General features: G+C 41.1%; 1 protein-coding gene across 1 annotated transcript; it reads left to right on the forward strand.

Annotated features, from left to right (window-relative positions):
* Window positions 1-9,001: 9,001 nt before the first annotated feature.
* LOC130203702 (NADPH oxidase organizer 1-like) lies at window positions 9,002-12,335 on the forward strand. The gene is made up of 7 exons (XM_056430065.1): window positions 9,002-9,173; window positions 9,291-9,371; window positions 9,469-9,541; window positions 9,694-9,877; window positions 9,968-10,176; window positions 10,288-10,395; window positions 10,836-12,335. Exons 1-7 carry the CDS (start codon window positions 9,099-9,101, stop codon window positions 11,576-11,578), a joined length of 1,473 nt encoding a protein of 490 aa, XP_056286040.1. The 5' UTR covers window positions 9,002-9,098; the 3' UTR covers window positions 11,579-12,335.
* Window positions 12,336-17,213: the final 4,878 nt, after the last annotated feature.

Here is a 17,213-nt window from a genome sequence, read left to right on the forward strand (position 1 = left end):
AAATACGATGTGTGGCGGGAGTGCGTGACGTAAGACCGAAATGCGTGACTGTCACGCTCAATGCGTGACACTTGAGAGCCCTGCATTAACACACCGTAGTCTCTGCTCGTTGTGTCTGTTTGGCAATATGATGACTATCCTGACAACAAAAGTCCGGGTGGGAACGTTAAATAATTCACAGTTGCTAAGGCAGTGCCTTTGCCTTCAATCAAAACCAGCCGCCAACTTTTCAAAACCTGGAGTGAGATTTTTGTCGGGGTGACTAAAATGTTGTCACAAGACGCACAATAACACGCTGGTGGCTCAACATCAGGAAATTTGAATTAATGTATGTTGTACCCATGTTGTACCCTGCATTCAGTTCGGCAGCGTCTTCTTACGAGGCATCTTTGTTACCTAAATAATTAAAATATTTTTTAATAACTTCATTTCCCATTTACAAAAACACACAATTGACAACAAATGTCCTGTCTTTTTGTTAAATCTTTTATAATACATCTTACTTGTTCAAAAGAGTTGTCGGAAAATTTTGAGAGGGAACTTTTCCTAGGCCCAAATAAAGGATAAATGCTATTTAAGCTTTTAACAAACAATGCTCTGATGTTTGAGCATGCAGGATACCAAGAGGTTAACACGGTGCTTCTCCGTTGCTCCTTATGACAGCTGAGCTTTACATCACCAAAATCACACGCACAAACACAACACATTATTTCAATATTTAAAGTTTAAGAGAGGAGTACTAATTGAACTATTATTGTCATTAATAAATTTTAATTTTGAAGACAGGCAAGAGTGACATATCTATTCAGGATGTTTATTTTCATTGGTTGCTGATTAAATTCACCCATACAACAGATGTGTTTTTTTTTCTGATTGGCTACAGCGTCATTTTTTTAATTGGCTGATATGGCACCTCACAGCAGAACCCAGGAGCGCTTGATCCTCCATGGTGAGGGCAGCGCGGCCAGTCGCGCGCACACAAAACACAACAGCCGGGAGTTTTTCATGTGAGAAATACGATGTGTGGCGGGAGGTGACGTAAGACCGAATAAGACTGTCACGGCTCAATGCGTGACACTTGAGAGTCTCTGCATTAACACACCGTAGTCTCTGTCACAGTCTGTTTGAAAATCTCTTCTGTTGCTAACTTCGGGACTCTTTGGGGTAAATAGGATGTCTATGCAGCGAATAGGTTTATAGATGCGCTCAGGCACGTGCAGACATTTTGGGGGGCAGGTGCTCAAACCAAAAAAAAGGGCACCCATCGCCAAAATGATTTTTCCAAGTTAAGGAGTTGGTTGCGAGCAACACTTGAAACATGGCCAGGTCGTGGAGAAGACATGAGGAGTTGAACAAAATGACATGTTTTTCTATTAACAATTACACTTATTTTCTACTACAAAATAATAGGAGCCAAAATGCCATATAATAAACAACGATTAACCTCACCGCTCGGGTCAGCGCCGAAATATCAAACTTGTAAAAACGTTATAAGGCCTCAACCGATACTCCCATGACATCACCTGGGTTAGCAAGTAGCCATTGCCGCGTTGTTTTTCATGCTACCCTCACCCTCTGCAATTACCAACAAGACCACCACATGGTTTATCGCCCGTTTGGCCCAGGAGCACTGGCCGTAAATATTGACGATGGCACGATTTCAATGTTTATTTGCTGGAATGATGACGAAGCAGGATTAGCATGACATACTTGACTTAAAGAGGAGGCGCGGCGGGGGCGTGGCTGGGGCCTGTGAGCGCGCAGCATGTCGATAATGCCCGACAGATATCCAAACACATTTTGGGAGGACTTGACGACAGAGACTATTTTTTATTCTAAATACTTATTAATGAAGAAAAGTGATCAGCAAAGGGCACTTTTCATCCAGGGCAAAAGGGCTGGTGCTTGAGCACCACTAGGGCTCTATCTGTGCACGTGCCTGGATGCGCTCCTCAGCGCCATCTATCGTCGCAGAGTTTGAAAAGAAACAAACGCGCCTCGGCCCAAAATCAGACTTTTCCCCGAGATATTGCTGTGGCGTGAGAGCGCCGTGAAAGTATGTTACAGGTCACATGAACCCGTGAGAGTTGGTAGCTCTGGGAAACCAATTTGTCGTCTACTGCAAGTAAATTGGCAATTTTTAAGTGAATAAATGTGTGATAATTGCACACATAATTAAGTGTTTAATATTTTCTACGTGACATCACGCACACCTGGTTTCATTATACCTCAGCCCAGCTTGTTATGTGTGTTTAATAACATCAGCGATCAAAATTCTACCAACATTAATTGGCAGACAGTGATAGGTTGGGTGTAGTCAGTAGTTTCAGATGGGTATCGTTGAATTGCTTGTTGTGTAGCACACAATATAAATAGTGAGAGATTCTACAACAGAATAACAATTGTTTAGACGAAGATTGCATGTGCAGATGTCTGCTTAAGATCATCTTTTCCCAGAGGATACGAATGTGCCAAACGTATAAAAAAGTGAATATGCTTAAAAACATTTAGTTACTGTGAATCACTTGAGTAATTTACTACATTGTGTGTGACTCTTATTCCTGAGAAGGTATATCACTATCTAGGTACATTTAAACTTGATTGTTGTACAAATTGTCACTGGTCTCTTTCGTGCTGCACACATATACTGTACTTCCTTATCAAAACTTCTCAGAAACTGTGCACACTCTCTGCTAAGCAGACCACAGGGCAAATCTCAACCACGCCTCACTATTGAGACGCCCAGTGAGCAAATACTCCAACTCGCTGGTGTTGTTCAATAGCTTTAACACTTTTTTAAGCACATTTACGGCGACGTCGTAATAGAGCATCAGGTTCAATTACCTTGGTTGTGAGATCAAATGCATGTTATCTAATCAGCATTTTCTTTACGAGGTCAACTGTGCGAGTCCGTGTTTGAGCATAAGTCACAGGTTGAATGGCTGCTCATTTTCGCTACGCTTCTACCGAAAAAATCTGTCCCCTCCTGCACATGTCATACCACATGCCGTATTTTTTTTTTTAGCCAATGCTCTGCAATATTATTTACAAGCATTACGGTCGACATAAAATGAAATCACGAACCATATACATCTCCAATAAGTATTCATTGAATGTATTTAACTCTAAATCCTGTCCTTCTGTACACAGACATCCATTGCACCTGTCCTGGAGAGGGATCCTCCTGCTGCTCTCCTGAGCGCCTTCCTTCCTGGCGTTATTATTGGGCAGCTTTTTCCGATCCGGCAGGTTTTGGGGCAGGGAGTGCCTGTGTGTACAGATTGTAAAGCACTCCCGAGACAAATTTTGTTGTGCACCGGCTGTGAGGGCGCCAGAGAGGTTCAGGTCATTTATGTTCACTTTCCTATATGCTTCACAGGTTGTGCCATTTATTTCGCTACGTTTACCGAAAATCTGTCCTCCCCGGTACATGTCACACCATGCATGTATTTTTTTTTGTGCCAATGTTTGCAATAGTTTAGCTGAGTTTATGTTACATTACGGTTTCCATATAAAAATGAAACTATCGTAACTATTCATACATTCTGTCATATTCATTGAATGTATTTTAACTCTAAATCTGTCCTCTGTACACATGACATCTATTGCACCTGGGTTCATCCTGGAGAGGGAATCCTCCCTCTGTTGCTCTCCCTGAAGGTTTCTCCCTTTCCCTGAAGGGTTATTTAGAGTTTTTCCTGATCCATGTGAGGTTTTGGGGCAGGGATGTCTTGCGTACAGATTGTAAAGTACCTGAGACAAATTTTTGTTGTGCAATTGACAGATATGCTAGAGAGGTTCAGGTCATTTATGTTCCCATTTTCTCGCATTCCAGCACAGGTTGAAGCATGTTTATTTTCAAGCATGCTTCTACTGAAAAATCTGTCCTCCCCGGTACATGTCACACCATGCATGTATTTTTTTTTGTGCCAATGTTTGCAATACTAGCTGAGCTATGTTATTACGCGGTTTATATATAAAATGAAATCTGATGGAACTATTCACATACATTCTGTCATATTCATTGAATGTATTTAACTCTAACTGTCCTTCTGTACACATGACATCTATTGCACTGTCCATCCTGGTAGTGGGATCCTCCCGTTCTCCTGAAGTGGTTTCTTCCCTTTTTCCCCTGAAGGGTTATTTGGGAGTTTTTCCTGATCCGGCGAGGTTTGGGGCAGGGATGTCTATGTGTACAGATTGTAAAAGCACTCCCGAGACAAATTTTGTTGTGCACCTGACAGATGCTAGAGAGGTTCAGGTCATTTATGTTCGTCAAGACCCAGTGGCTTCCTGATTGTTTTCACCTGTCATCACACCTGTCTCCTATGCTCATCAGTGTCAGCCCGCCCCCTGATTGGTCCCACCTGTGTCTTGTTACCATGTGCTTAAATTCAAGTTCGTATGCATTAATAGATATAAAATGAACTCAGAATATTATTATATATTCATTAGATATATTTAACTCTAAATCTGTCCTTCTGTTTGACATCTATTCTTTTATCACATCTACAGAGGATCTCTCTGTCTCCTGAAGGTTTCTTCCCTTTTTTTCCCCCCTGAAGTTATTTGGGAGTTTTCCTGATCCGATGTGAGGTTTTTAGGGCAGGGATGTCCATGCAATTCCTCAACTGCCTCAAGATAATTTTTGTCTTTTTGACAGATATGCTAGAGGTTCCAAGTCTTTATGTTAAGCCTTCTACGCATTCCAAACTCAGTTGTTTTCCTGTCATCTTTCTCCTGCTGCTCATCAGTGTCTTCACCCTGATTGGTCCCTGTGTCTTGTTATGTTGATTCTGTCTCCCAGTGTTCCTTGTCAGTTCGTCTGGTCTTTGCCATGATCAGGTCGGGTTATGTTGTGCTCTGAAAGTTTTGATCCTCACTACGTGAGCGCTTTTCTGTTGTTCACTGCAGAACCGAAAATAAAGTCTGATAAATACTTTATCTCTGTCTCCCGGGTCTCAGAATCAAAACCCGATGCTTTGTCTCGCTTCACGATCCCGAACCACTTGCGGTGAGCCTAAGACCATCCTTCCACTTAACCGGGTGATCGGAGCCTTTTCCTGGCGCGGAGTCAGACGTTAAAGAGGCAAATGTCATGAATCCAGCGCCTAGCGAGTGTCCCAACAATCTGCTGTTTGTTCCTGAGGCTCTTCACCCAAGGTCATCCACTGGGCTCACTCATCTGTGCTTTCGTACATCCGAGTAGCAAGAACAATGTTCAGGATTCAACAACGTTTCTGGTGGCTATCCATGAAGAAAAATGTGTCGGTATGTAGCGGCTTGTCCGTGTGTGCGTAATAAGACCTCATCTCAAGTTAAGATGGGCTTGCTCCAGCCGCTGCCGATTCCCATCGCCCTTGGTCACACATTTCGCTGGATTGTGACAGGATTTCCCTCATCCAGAGGCAAGACTACACGGGTTCTAACAGTGAAGTTGATCGATTTTCAAAAAATGGCTCCACTTCCATCCATTATTGACCAAGCTTCCTCTGCACAAAGTCACCGCATGAGGTCATGATGAATCCACGATTCAGGATCCATGGATTCCTAATGACATTGTTTCCGGCAGGGGTCCAATTCATTCCTTCTGGAAAGAGTTTTGTCGAGCTCATAGGTGCGCACCGCCAGCCTGTCATCAGGATATCACCTCAGTCAAATGGACGCCTGAGCGCTCTGAACCAAGAACTAGAGACTACGCCTACTGCTGTCTCGCCTCCTCGAACCAGACCACCTGGAGTGACCACCTCACATGGAGTCGAGGTTGCCCACACCCTTCCCACGGCGTTGCCACAGGTTCCTCTCCATTCCATTGTGTCAATGGTTTCCAGCCTCCACTTCTTCCCTAACAACGAGGAAGAGGTGATGGTTCCATCGGCACATGCCAATGATCAGATCGTTGTCGCATGAGTTTGGGCTGGTGCTCGCCGCGTCTCTTCTCCGGGTTCAGCTCGGTTAATGAAGGCTGTTATGGACGCTCATCGCAGGGTCGCCTCCCTCCTACAGTCCAGGCCAAAAAAGGTGCTTGGCTCTCTACCAAAGACTTACCACTCCATGTCGGCCTCTCAAAGAAACTGGCTCCGAGATTTGTGGGTCCGCTTCCAGTGTCCAGAGTCATCAACCCGCGCTGGCCGGGTATTGGCAACCCCAGTGACCTTGAGAGTGCACCCAACGCTTCAACGTTAGTAGAATCAAGCCGGTCGAGCACACTTGTTCCTCTGCCTCCAAGCCTCCACCGCCCCAGTTCTTTGAAGGGGTGACGTTTACAAGGTCCAAGCTACTGGAGGTCCGTAATAGGGGAGGGGCAAGCAATTCCTAATCTAGACTGGAAGGGTTACGGTCCTGAGGCTAGAAGCTGATAGCTAAGCTTCATTTATCGTAGACAAGACTCTTATCCATTTCGACTTTTTACAATCAGCCTGGGCCAGCTCAGGAGTTGGCCCTAGAGGGGTACTATTTGTGCACCGGCAGATATGCTTGAGAGGTTCAGGTCATTTATGTTCGCATTCTCGCATTCCAGGCTTCCTGATTGTTTTCACCTGTAAATGAGAAAGTGAGACGGGTAAAACCCAGACCCATTTAAATTGCCAGTTCAATTTGTCAGAAATTTAAAAGGATTTTTATACTTTTTCCGGAAGTATTGTTTTTATTTATTTTTGAAAACAATAGGATTTTTACAGAATGGTGGCGTTGAAGACTCATACCGTTTAAACTGAGGTTTTATTTACGAAAAAGGAAGGGAGTTTTAAAAAGTGGTTATTATACAGTGTTTGACAGTAACGACCATATTTAAAAACCCTTTATGGGATTTTGAAATTGGTTTGTTAAAAAATTTAATTCTTAATTTCACTAGCCAAGAGCCCAAAAAAGGTTTCTGCATATTTGAAACCAAATATTTATTCCCCCCAAAATTTTTAAAAGGTTAATTTAGAAAAGGATTTTTAGGTTCCCACAAAGAAAGGGAACACAACTCAAATTTGACCCCGACAAGAGGGCGAAGTATATAAAACAAGGTTAAAGGATCAAGAAAAAATAAAAAAATTTGAAAAGAAAATGAACTTATTTGGTCCTTCCATGTCCATAGTAATGGGGAAAAAAAGCAATTGTCTAACGGTGAAGTAGCATTGCACCAGAACTAGGTATGATCGATTCCCAAAGAACAACAAAACCCTTAAAGTTAAGCTCAAGACAAAACAGGTCTTCCCCAGCTCAAGGGGATAAAACCCATAAAAAGTTTGGGTTTAAGACTAAAAATGACATTAAAAAAAGTAAAGGGGTACTGGTTGTATGTAGCCACAGGATGAGTTTTCCACCGGGGGTTTAAGAAAAAATTAAGCAATAAAATCCATGGTGAAAGACCGGAAAAGACTAACCAACCAATAAAAAAGGTTGTCAGGCAGCGGTTGGGAATGCGAAAAAAAAAGGGTTAACAGAAGGACACGAGAAGGACGGCTAAGGCAGGGACTAAACCCACGAATTGGTAGCACAAGGAAACCTGCCAACAAGCATTCAAAAAATTGAAAAAATGTCCTAAGTATTATGTAATCGTTCATTGTCCTAGTAGTAGAAGCAAAAATAGGAAGTGGAAGCAGCAAGAAGGGGGGAGACCCCTTTGTTTGGAAGTGTAGGAAGAAATGCAAAAATTAATAGAAAAGGGATGGGGAAGAAATTGAATTTTGAGCCAGATGTGTAATAAATTAAGTTAGATTGGAATTGGAATAAAGAAAGAGGAAAGACGGAAAAAGGTTGGGGAAAAAGAGGAAAGGGGAGAAAGGTGAATGACAGGGAAAGACAGCAAGAGGGTAAGGAAAAATAGATTAGATCAACATGTATAAAAATTAATTAATTTTATAATATTTTATTTTTGGCCAAAGGCGTTAGATCAAACCTCCCGGGTTGGGTTTCCTGCTCATAGTAAAGGGAAAAAGATAATCTTAAGACATAATAAATAAATTAAAATTTTAATGGAAATAAATAGTTTTGGGGCCTTATTGAATTTGGGGGTTTTTCTCATGTGAAATTGGACAAAAAGTTTTACTATTATTAGAAATTTAAAAAAATATTTTATTGGTTGTGAATTTGTTAATTTTGCCTGGTTATGAATTGGCTTTTTTATTGGAATAAATTAATACAAAAGGGACTTTTGGAAAACTGGGAGAGTCTTGACCTGGGTTAGTGACTTATATCTTTTCACCGGAAGGCTTTGACAAAACCAGTTAAAGGGAACTTAAAACCTGGGCCAAGGCCCTGGGAGATAAGCACCTTAAAGACCGGGAACAGCGAACAGGAAGCCAGGAAGGAGGAGAGGAGAGCCAGGGGAAAGGGCCCGGAAAGGGAACACCAAAAGGGCCCAGGACCCAGACCGGGATGAAGCAGAGATTCAGCGGGGACCGTCGGCCCAATAAGACCACGCTACCAGGAGCCAGGAGAAAAGGGAACCAGGGCCGACGACTTCCGACCAAACCAATACAATTCCGGGCCGACTACGTTCCCCAACAGATCCCAACCGACTACCCCGCTGATAAGATCCCTTTAAAACCCTAAGGCCCCACCCTCCAGTAAACCACAGATATCCCATGCCAAAGTATTCCACCGGAAACCCACCTGGAAAAGGACTTCAGGGAAGGGCGTAAGGACACATTGACTCGGGCGGGGATTGAACCTCCAACCCCCTGATTGAAAGAAGGACCTGCTACCCACTGACCCACAGTCAATAAAATCTCTCATTAAATGTGAGTCTTTTGTTTAAATATGTATTCTCTTGTTAATATATAACTATAACCTGCAATTGCATCAGCTGGGGGTTTTCGGTGACAAGCAGTGGAAGCAATTATTCATTTCATGACTGCCTTATTCCAGCTCCACATTCTTCAACATCAACCTCTGCAGCTCTAGTGGTTTGAGCACGCCTCTGCACATCTTTTTTTTTTACAGCCTTGAGGTGTTTTTCTCTCCAACTCCACCTGTTGTCTGAAGCGTATATAAAGCTCAGCAGACTCTCTGATCTGGCAGAGCAGCAGAGGCACTTCAGCTTGATACTTAAGGTCAATAAGGCAGCTTTTCATCCTGAGAGCTCGGACACAAACAAGTGGACGATGGCTGGTGAACAACGCTTTGTGATGAGTGCCCGCATTATCGGAGCCGTCTACAGGGACTCCCCAAAACTGAAGGTGAGTTAAGACCTGAATCACTTATTGATGTGCGGTGTTAAATCTCTCTGCTGTATTTGGGTTTGTGTGAAAAGTTTCTGGTCTCAAATCTTTCTTTTTCTTGTTCTCCTTCCACAGATGTTTATGATATGTGTGTTGTGGTCTGACCAGACTGAAATCGTTGTCTACAGGTCCTTCAAGGATTTCAAGAAATTTCATGTAAGACCAAAAAACCTCCCTATTGGTGTTCTCAGGCTGCTGTTTATATTGTAGGAAGAATAATGAATTACAATGTTTTTCTTCTTCTTCCAAACAGATGCAGCTGAAAAAGAGGTTCCCTCACATGAACCCTTTCAGGAAAAACAACAGAGTGATCCCTACATTTAGAGGTAAGATCATTTCAACGGGTTGTTACAAGTTGTATTTAAATGGTCTCCTAGTATTTGTCTGCAACCATTAATTCGAGGAATAGCACACAAAACAGTTTCATATTCATCTCTGCAAATCTGGTATTAATCCTAATTTCCTCTCGTCTCTCCAGGGCAGGCCAGGAGGAACAGCCTCCAGCAGAACGGATCCAAGCGATCTGTCCAACGCATGAAGTTCTTGGAGAGCTACTGCGACAAGCTGTTGAAGTGCGACCCAACGGTGACTCAGAGCTCCATGGTTTTTCAGTTCTTCGTGCCCAAAGATCACGACCTGCAGTCGGACTTCACCAAGAACAGGTAGGTTGTCTTCTCAGTGTTTAGCTGAAGTCATGTGAGAGTTTAATGGACGTTCTTGAACCTTAAATGACAGACTTCTCTCTCACACAGCATCATGATCCTTCTGTCTGATGATCTGCCTGATGGCTCAGGTGAAGGAGGCTGTGATGTGAGGGGCCAGCTTGCAGGCAGCGTCACTCACCCGTTTGTCACCCAGACGTACTGCTGCGTGGCCGCTTACGAGACAAAGGACACCAAGAACCGTCCATTTAAGACCTCTGTGGACGAGAAGCTGGATGTTTTGATTAAAGACCCTACAGGTCAGTGCTGAACCTTTTTATTGCAGTTGCTTCCTGAAAATCAGCAATAGCCTTGAGCCCTCCCCCAACTAATGTATGTTTTACTGAAAGTATGTTTGATTTCCTCTCCAGGTTGGTGGCTGGTGGAGAACGAGGACAAGCTCTTGGCTTGGTTTCCTGCTCCCTACCTGGAGTTATGGGAAGGAGAGGACGATGAGGATGCTGGATTCCAGCTTGCAGGTTTGTGTTACTTGTAGTCACAGTGGAATTTTAAAGAGCAAGAACTTATCTCATTCTACAAGATTGATGACTAAACTGAACCTTTGTAAGCCTGATATTGGAGTAACATCATCTGACATTACTGTAACAACCAATGCATGTCAGAAGGACCTACTGCATATTACTATATTTGTAATATATACACTATCATCAGTGTGTGAATGATGTCATGTAGTGTTAAAGTGCTTTGAGTGGTTCGAAGACTCGAAAGACGCTGTCCAAGTTCAGGTCCATTTAGCAATCACCATTTACCATGAATGCGAGTCGTTACCTTGTTAAGTGGTCTTTAACCACTGGAAGTTTACTTGCATCTATTCTTTTCAACTAAAATTCACTTTTAGAAAGACAATTTGTAACTGTACAGCAGTTCTTGAACTTGTTGTCTTGTTTGTGACCTTTAGGTGCCCTGTACTGCGCAGTGAGGAGTTACTCAACCAAGAAGGATGATGAGGTGTCAGTGCTCATTGGCTCAGTGGTGGAAGTGCTGAGGAAGTCTGACAACGGCTGGTGGCTCATCAGGTTCAATGGCAAATCAGGTTACATCCCCTCCATGAACCTGAAACCATACAACAACCCACGGGCAGGCCTTTACAGTCTGCAGAGAAAGCTGCACAGTTCCACTCTGAACCTGGCAACCGGCATGGAACCTCAGGCTCCTCGTCCACCCGGCAGCAATAACCAAAACAGGCCACGGTTGTTTTCCCTAGGTCAGACAACAGGGGAGCCTAGTGTGCCAGGGCATCTCCAAAAGGCCCGATCTCTGGATGTCCTATCTGAGAACTGGTCGCCAACACTGTCGAAGAACGACGCCTCAAACTCAGACAGTCGTGCACGAAGCCCGAGCAACACAAGCAACGAGAGCAGCTTCTCAGACTATTCAAGCAGTGAATCATCGACTCCCACCGACAGTCCCACAGCCTCGTTCCAGCCTGGTTCTAGTGACCTCACTGTCTCTGACCGCCGCGGATCCAACACTAGCCTTGACAGCTCAAAATCCTTGGGCTCCAAAGGCAGTGAGGCGGCTTCAATCACTCCCAGGGTGCCACCCAGGCCGAAAACAGAGGAGATCCTGACCCGCTGCACCACCATGACCCGCAAGGCAGCCCTGGCCAACAAGACCCGACTTCAGATCAGCCGGAGTTGATCCACAACCGCTCGGGAGTCACCAGCCTTTGATCTATGAAGTATCTATATGACATATTGAACCTGTTTGACCCCATAGGGTCTGTCAATCAAGTGTGTTTTGTGCAGCATTGTTTAAATCTCTATTTTAAATGTTTGTCCCACAAAAGATTGAAGAAATAGTAATCTTGATGAGATATGTTGAAAACCACAAGATACCATAACAATAATGTAGCTTCAGTGAAGCATCAGAAGGACAAGAACATGTGTGTGACATTGTCATCCAAGTGTAAACAAACTTCTTTCTAGCTTTCTAGGATTTTTGTTGTTGAAGAGGAGGTAGAAGTTGTTTTATTAGACTGCATTTGATGCATCCTTCTTTTCCATTCATCACAGTTTTTAAGACATAAAAATGTGTTCTGCAAGTTCAGAGCTTTTTGGTGATAACAATTATTATTAATCACCAAATTATCAAGCACCTGATATTTGCGATATCATTTACAGCAGTAATGTAATGTTCATACTATGTTATTGTTCTATGAGCAGACTGAATTCCAGTCTGAAGACTTCTCGATCCATTTCCAAATGAAGGCAGCACAATGATGGGCGAGTCAGCGGACGAGAAAGGATTACCGGTTTCCTCCCGGGACTCGTTCTTAATTATTACCTTTCATTTCTGTTTTGTTACTTATAGTATGGTCATTTCTATTCACATAGTGCATTATAACCTGTTCACACGTTTCACATTGAATAAATAAAATGTTCAAGAATCACAAGAAGTCCTTGTTTGATGAATATGACTAGCTAATATGTATTAAAATGTTTAATGAATATAGAGGAGAAGACTGGGTATGTATATGAGTAACCCTAACATTTCAGGTATTTCTTCATTAAACATAATTATGATTTAAAAAATAATAATAACAGCCACAACAACCACTACAATGGTGCACCGGGTGCTTTTGCAACCGTCGCTGCTGTATTGTGTGATTTAAGTTATATAATCATTCCTGTGAGGTGTCATTAAAAAGATCAACAACAAGCATCAATATTGCGATACATAAATAAATCATTGGCTCCAAAATGTCACATGACACCCTCCATACAATCCAAAACACAAAGGAAAACTCACCAAGCTATCCGCCCGCTTAGCAACGGCTGAGTGGCAGCATGCTAACGCAGTGTGTGTACGGCTACTTCCGTTAGCCGTAACAATAAGCGTGTCTGTGTCTCTGGCTGGGGGTCGGCGAAGCACTCAGCTGTGTTCTCACTCATGAGGACCGGTTAAGAGTGCTGAGTGACGGGTAAGCAGGCAGTCAATGGCTATAAAACATTACAACCATGAGATCCTGTAGCATGCAGCCAACTACTATATAGTATGATATAGTACTATATATATATTATACTGTCCAACCGAAAATATTGTGCGGTTGCTGCGGCAGTATGTGATATTGCCTGTGTAGAAAAACAGAGGTGCACACTCGCAGGTTACGGACACATACAAGCAAACACAAAACCAAACGCATCATCTCCCCCAGGGTTTAACCTGGCTGACATATTGATAGTAATAGCCTAAAATGAAATAGTGTCTTTTTTTACAAGATTCAAAAGATGATGCACGGAAGAAAGAAAAAAACAGAAAAAAACGTAAAATACTAGCTAAACTACGTACACTGTGAGTCAAGCTTCAGATAACACAAGCACATATATTATATTATAACCATAGCTAGAGAGACATTAAAATATTGTCAGCTTTTTTGTTTTCTAAAATAAGACAATGTTATCGTAATTATTTTACCTTTTTATCAGTGGAAAATAGTGAGTTAATCTACCACCATGAATTTTCTTATAGTGCTTATTCTACTGGCAACAACTTTCACATACAAAAATTCCAAAAAAAGTTATATATTGCCTCTTGTTCCTGCCAAAAAACTCTGTGACCTGAAACTGAATTGTGCAATACATCGTAAAAGAATTACATTTTGCCATTAAAGAATCTTTAGTCAAGCTAGCTCGTACAACTACATTATTTTTTATCATACTCTGTTTGCTCAATAAAATGTGGGTATTTTCTTTTCTTTTTTTTACATGAAAATGAATAGGACCGTGATTATTCCTTGCCACACGGTAAAAGGAAATAGATTTTGAGGTTTTGGTAAGTCCTTTGTTTACTTAATGGATTATAGTCATAAAGGAAGGATTCATTGTTATTCTGAGAAGGACAAGGAAACCTGAAGTGAATAATTAACTAAAGACGTGCTACTGAGGAGAGTATGCACTCAAAAAAACGATTCAAGCCCTTCTTAGAGGTGACACATTTAAATATTGTTTGATACATTTAAATAAATCAATTACAAAACGAAGATATTTATTTTGAATGGGTGTAACACAAAATGTATGAATACTTTCATTTATTAGATTTATTTAGGTTACACTCGCAAAAACGATTCAAGCCCTTCTTCGAGGTGACACATTTAAATATTGTTTGATACATTTAAATAAATCAATTACAAAAATAGATATTTATATTTAATGGGTGGAACACAAAATGTATGAATTCTTTCATTTATTAGATTTATTTAGGTTAGATGGTGTGCATATCAACTCAAAATAAATGTGTTTCATTGAGGACTACCCTTTGCGCATGCGCCAGCTGAAAATCAGTTGTTTACAAGGTGAAGACACTTTCTGGGCTGTACGGTGGTGTAGTGGCTAGCGCCGTCGCCTCAAAGCCAAAGGTCTGTGGGTTCAATTCCCAGTTGGGGCTTTACTTCTGTGTGGAGTTTGCATATTTTCTTAGTTAGTTAGTTAGTTCATATTTTGAGTTGGACATACACAAATTAATTTAATTTAATGAATATCGTTATTTTATTTTAGATGTATTTGATACAAATGAGTTGGACTAACTTAATTACATTGTATTGCACTGATGTGCTAAATTTGAGTTGGAGTTGCATATAATTATTGGATGGAAAACCTGCCAACAATTTAATTGAGTTCATCCAATGAGTCATTTCTTTGAGTGTGCCCTGTGTGATCATCAATTCATGTGTGTGTGTGTGTGTGTGTGCGTGTGATACAGTAGTCATGAATGTTATTACACACAGATCACTGCCATTACAGTACTTATCACCTTAAATAATAATGACCAGGAACGTTCTCACATTTCTTTTTCACTACATTGTTCTGCACTACCATGAATAAGATTTATACATTTAGCAAATTTGGCCTATATTCATTGCTAATGGGACATTGCAAGTGTCCCAGTAAGTCATGACTGCGTGAGATTGAGCCGGCTTTACAAACCCAGGAATTCAGCTGTTGTAAAAAATGTTATTCACACCTTAAAATGTGACATTGAAAATATTTCAGGTATTTCAAGTATTGTACATCGGTCTCTAATATGCAGGTGATATGTTTCCAGTAACATTCTCTGAATATGTGTATGTTTCTTTACAACCTTAGCAGGACAGGAGGTACAACGAATGTTCAGCCATCCTAAAACTTCTAAACTTTGTGTAGTTGCTATAGCAACTCAATGGACACTTATACTTTGAGCACACATCACCAGACTGCTTCACAAAGGCAGCTTCAGGAAGAAAACAGGATGATGTCATTTCCAAGAAAAACAGATGTGGGTACACAACAGATATAGTTTACCTTTTATGTTTCCTGGAGTGCATGAGACACAAGCAATGCACCGTGGACATCAAATTTGTCGTTTGTAAGTAAATTAATTGTTAGTTTTGCTTATAAAATTAGAATTTATTGCTGCAAATCAAAAATATTTGCGCTCAAATTAAAAACCTTTGCTCTCAAAACCTTTTTTGTTTGTTTGTGTAATAAAGACACAAATCTACCTTCATACCTCAACTTAAACATTGAATTAAATCAGACATCTACTGATCAACACCATCTTGGTTATGGTGCAGCTTAGTTTGATTATATTTTCAGACGTCGCGGGGCCATACAATGTCATGCAGATAAGGCCGCCAGCAGCTCCCATAAACGATCCTTTGCTACTGCTCAACATCAGCAAAACGAAGCAGCCTATAGTTGATATCAGACCACGGTCTACAATCAATGGAGCTGAGGTAAAGCAAGTTTGGGGTTCCTGGAAATCGGCATAACTCAGAGCCTGACACGTTGATCATGAATCTCAACCCAGGTTAGGAATTATCTTCAGAAAACGGATTTATGAAAGCAAAATTCCTGATGTGACAAGTTGTCGTCAACCGCTCCGCAACAAAGATCAAGCACCTTGATTAGAAATATTCCAAACTGGCATTTTAATGTTGCAGTGGGAGATTAAAAGCAACCGCAACGTACCAATCTACCCGTGCCTCTGGGATTTTAGTGAGGTCCCTACAAATTCAGATTAATAAGAACTACACCAAAGTCAAGTATTCTAAATACTTAATTTGCGTGTATTCATATATGTGCAGGAGCTGAAGCAATAGTTTGTCATTGGGAGTGTGAAATAAAAGATGAACTCAATAGGAAGAGTATATGATGTTCTAGCAGAGATAGAGTGTCCTGAGCTGCCTCGTTTGAGTTTGATAGAATTATATATGATTTTGTAGGTGCTGCAATGCATCATATTCTTAAGATCATCATCATGCTTGTCACGTCCCTTTCCTGTGAGAATGTCGTACTGTATTGCCATGTCAGTGTTTTCAGATGGACTTGAATTAGATTGGACGAGACTAAATATTCCATTATTATTCCCTCACTGGGGAAATTGTAGGATTACAGCAGCAGGTGCCCAGTAGTGAGCAATAATAGAAATAAAAAGTAAAACAGAGGAGTTTTTAAAAAACTGTAATGAAAAAATGCGATATCAATATTAAATATACAGACGGAATAAAAGTACATAAGCTACAAGGTAATAATTAAGTGTATTGAAACAGTCAACAGATTAAAGTTCTAAAGTGAACAATTATTTAGTGTTTTAGTACAATTCATTGTCCATTCATGTCCCCTACAGAATCATCTTATATACTATAATAGTTCATACTTAGTGTAGTATATATTACTCCTTATTGGGGCTTGAATTGTTCGAAAGTATGAGTAAATCATGAACTACAGGAGCTCTAATTGATCTATTACGTACCGAAGTATGTTTGTCTTTGAAGTGAAGTCAGGAATTCTTCTTCCTCCTGTCGCCTTCCTGAAGCGGTTAGGTCAGCTGGTGAATTCCAATGTGAGTATTGTGTTGACAGAGCAATACAAAGATGATTCACCATGATAAATATCAGCCTTGTCCTGCTAACGCTGTAAAAAGTAATAGTATTGACCATCTTTCGTAAACGCTACTGTTTATTTCCCCTGACGTCTCAAGTAATATTAACTTACCTTTTGTAAACTAACTTGTGAACAGAGAGACCTTGTACAAGACTCGTTAATGGTGCGGCATCTTTTTTAATGTCTTTCTCCAATAATGTATTCATCCCTTTTTAGTTTTGCTCATTGAAAATTACAATATGCCAAACTTACAATCTCATCCAAAGTGAGGCAGAATAATTTTTCTCTCTTTAACATCTGAACGCAGAATCTTGAAAAGGAAACTTTCTACAGAAATATGAACTTTGCCATGTGCATGTGGACATCATATACTTCTCCTCAGATATTGTTGCACATGAAAACAAAAAGAGGGT

This window comes from Pseudoliparis swirei, chromosome 13 (genome assembly GCF_029220125.1).
Source record: "Pseudoliparis swirei isolate HS2019 ecotype Mariana Trench chromosome 13, NWPU_hadal_v1, whole genome shotgun sequence".
Classification (NCBI taxonomy): Eukaryota; Metazoa; Chordata; class Actinopteri; order Perciformes; family Liparidae; genus Pseudoliparis; species Pseudoliparis swirei.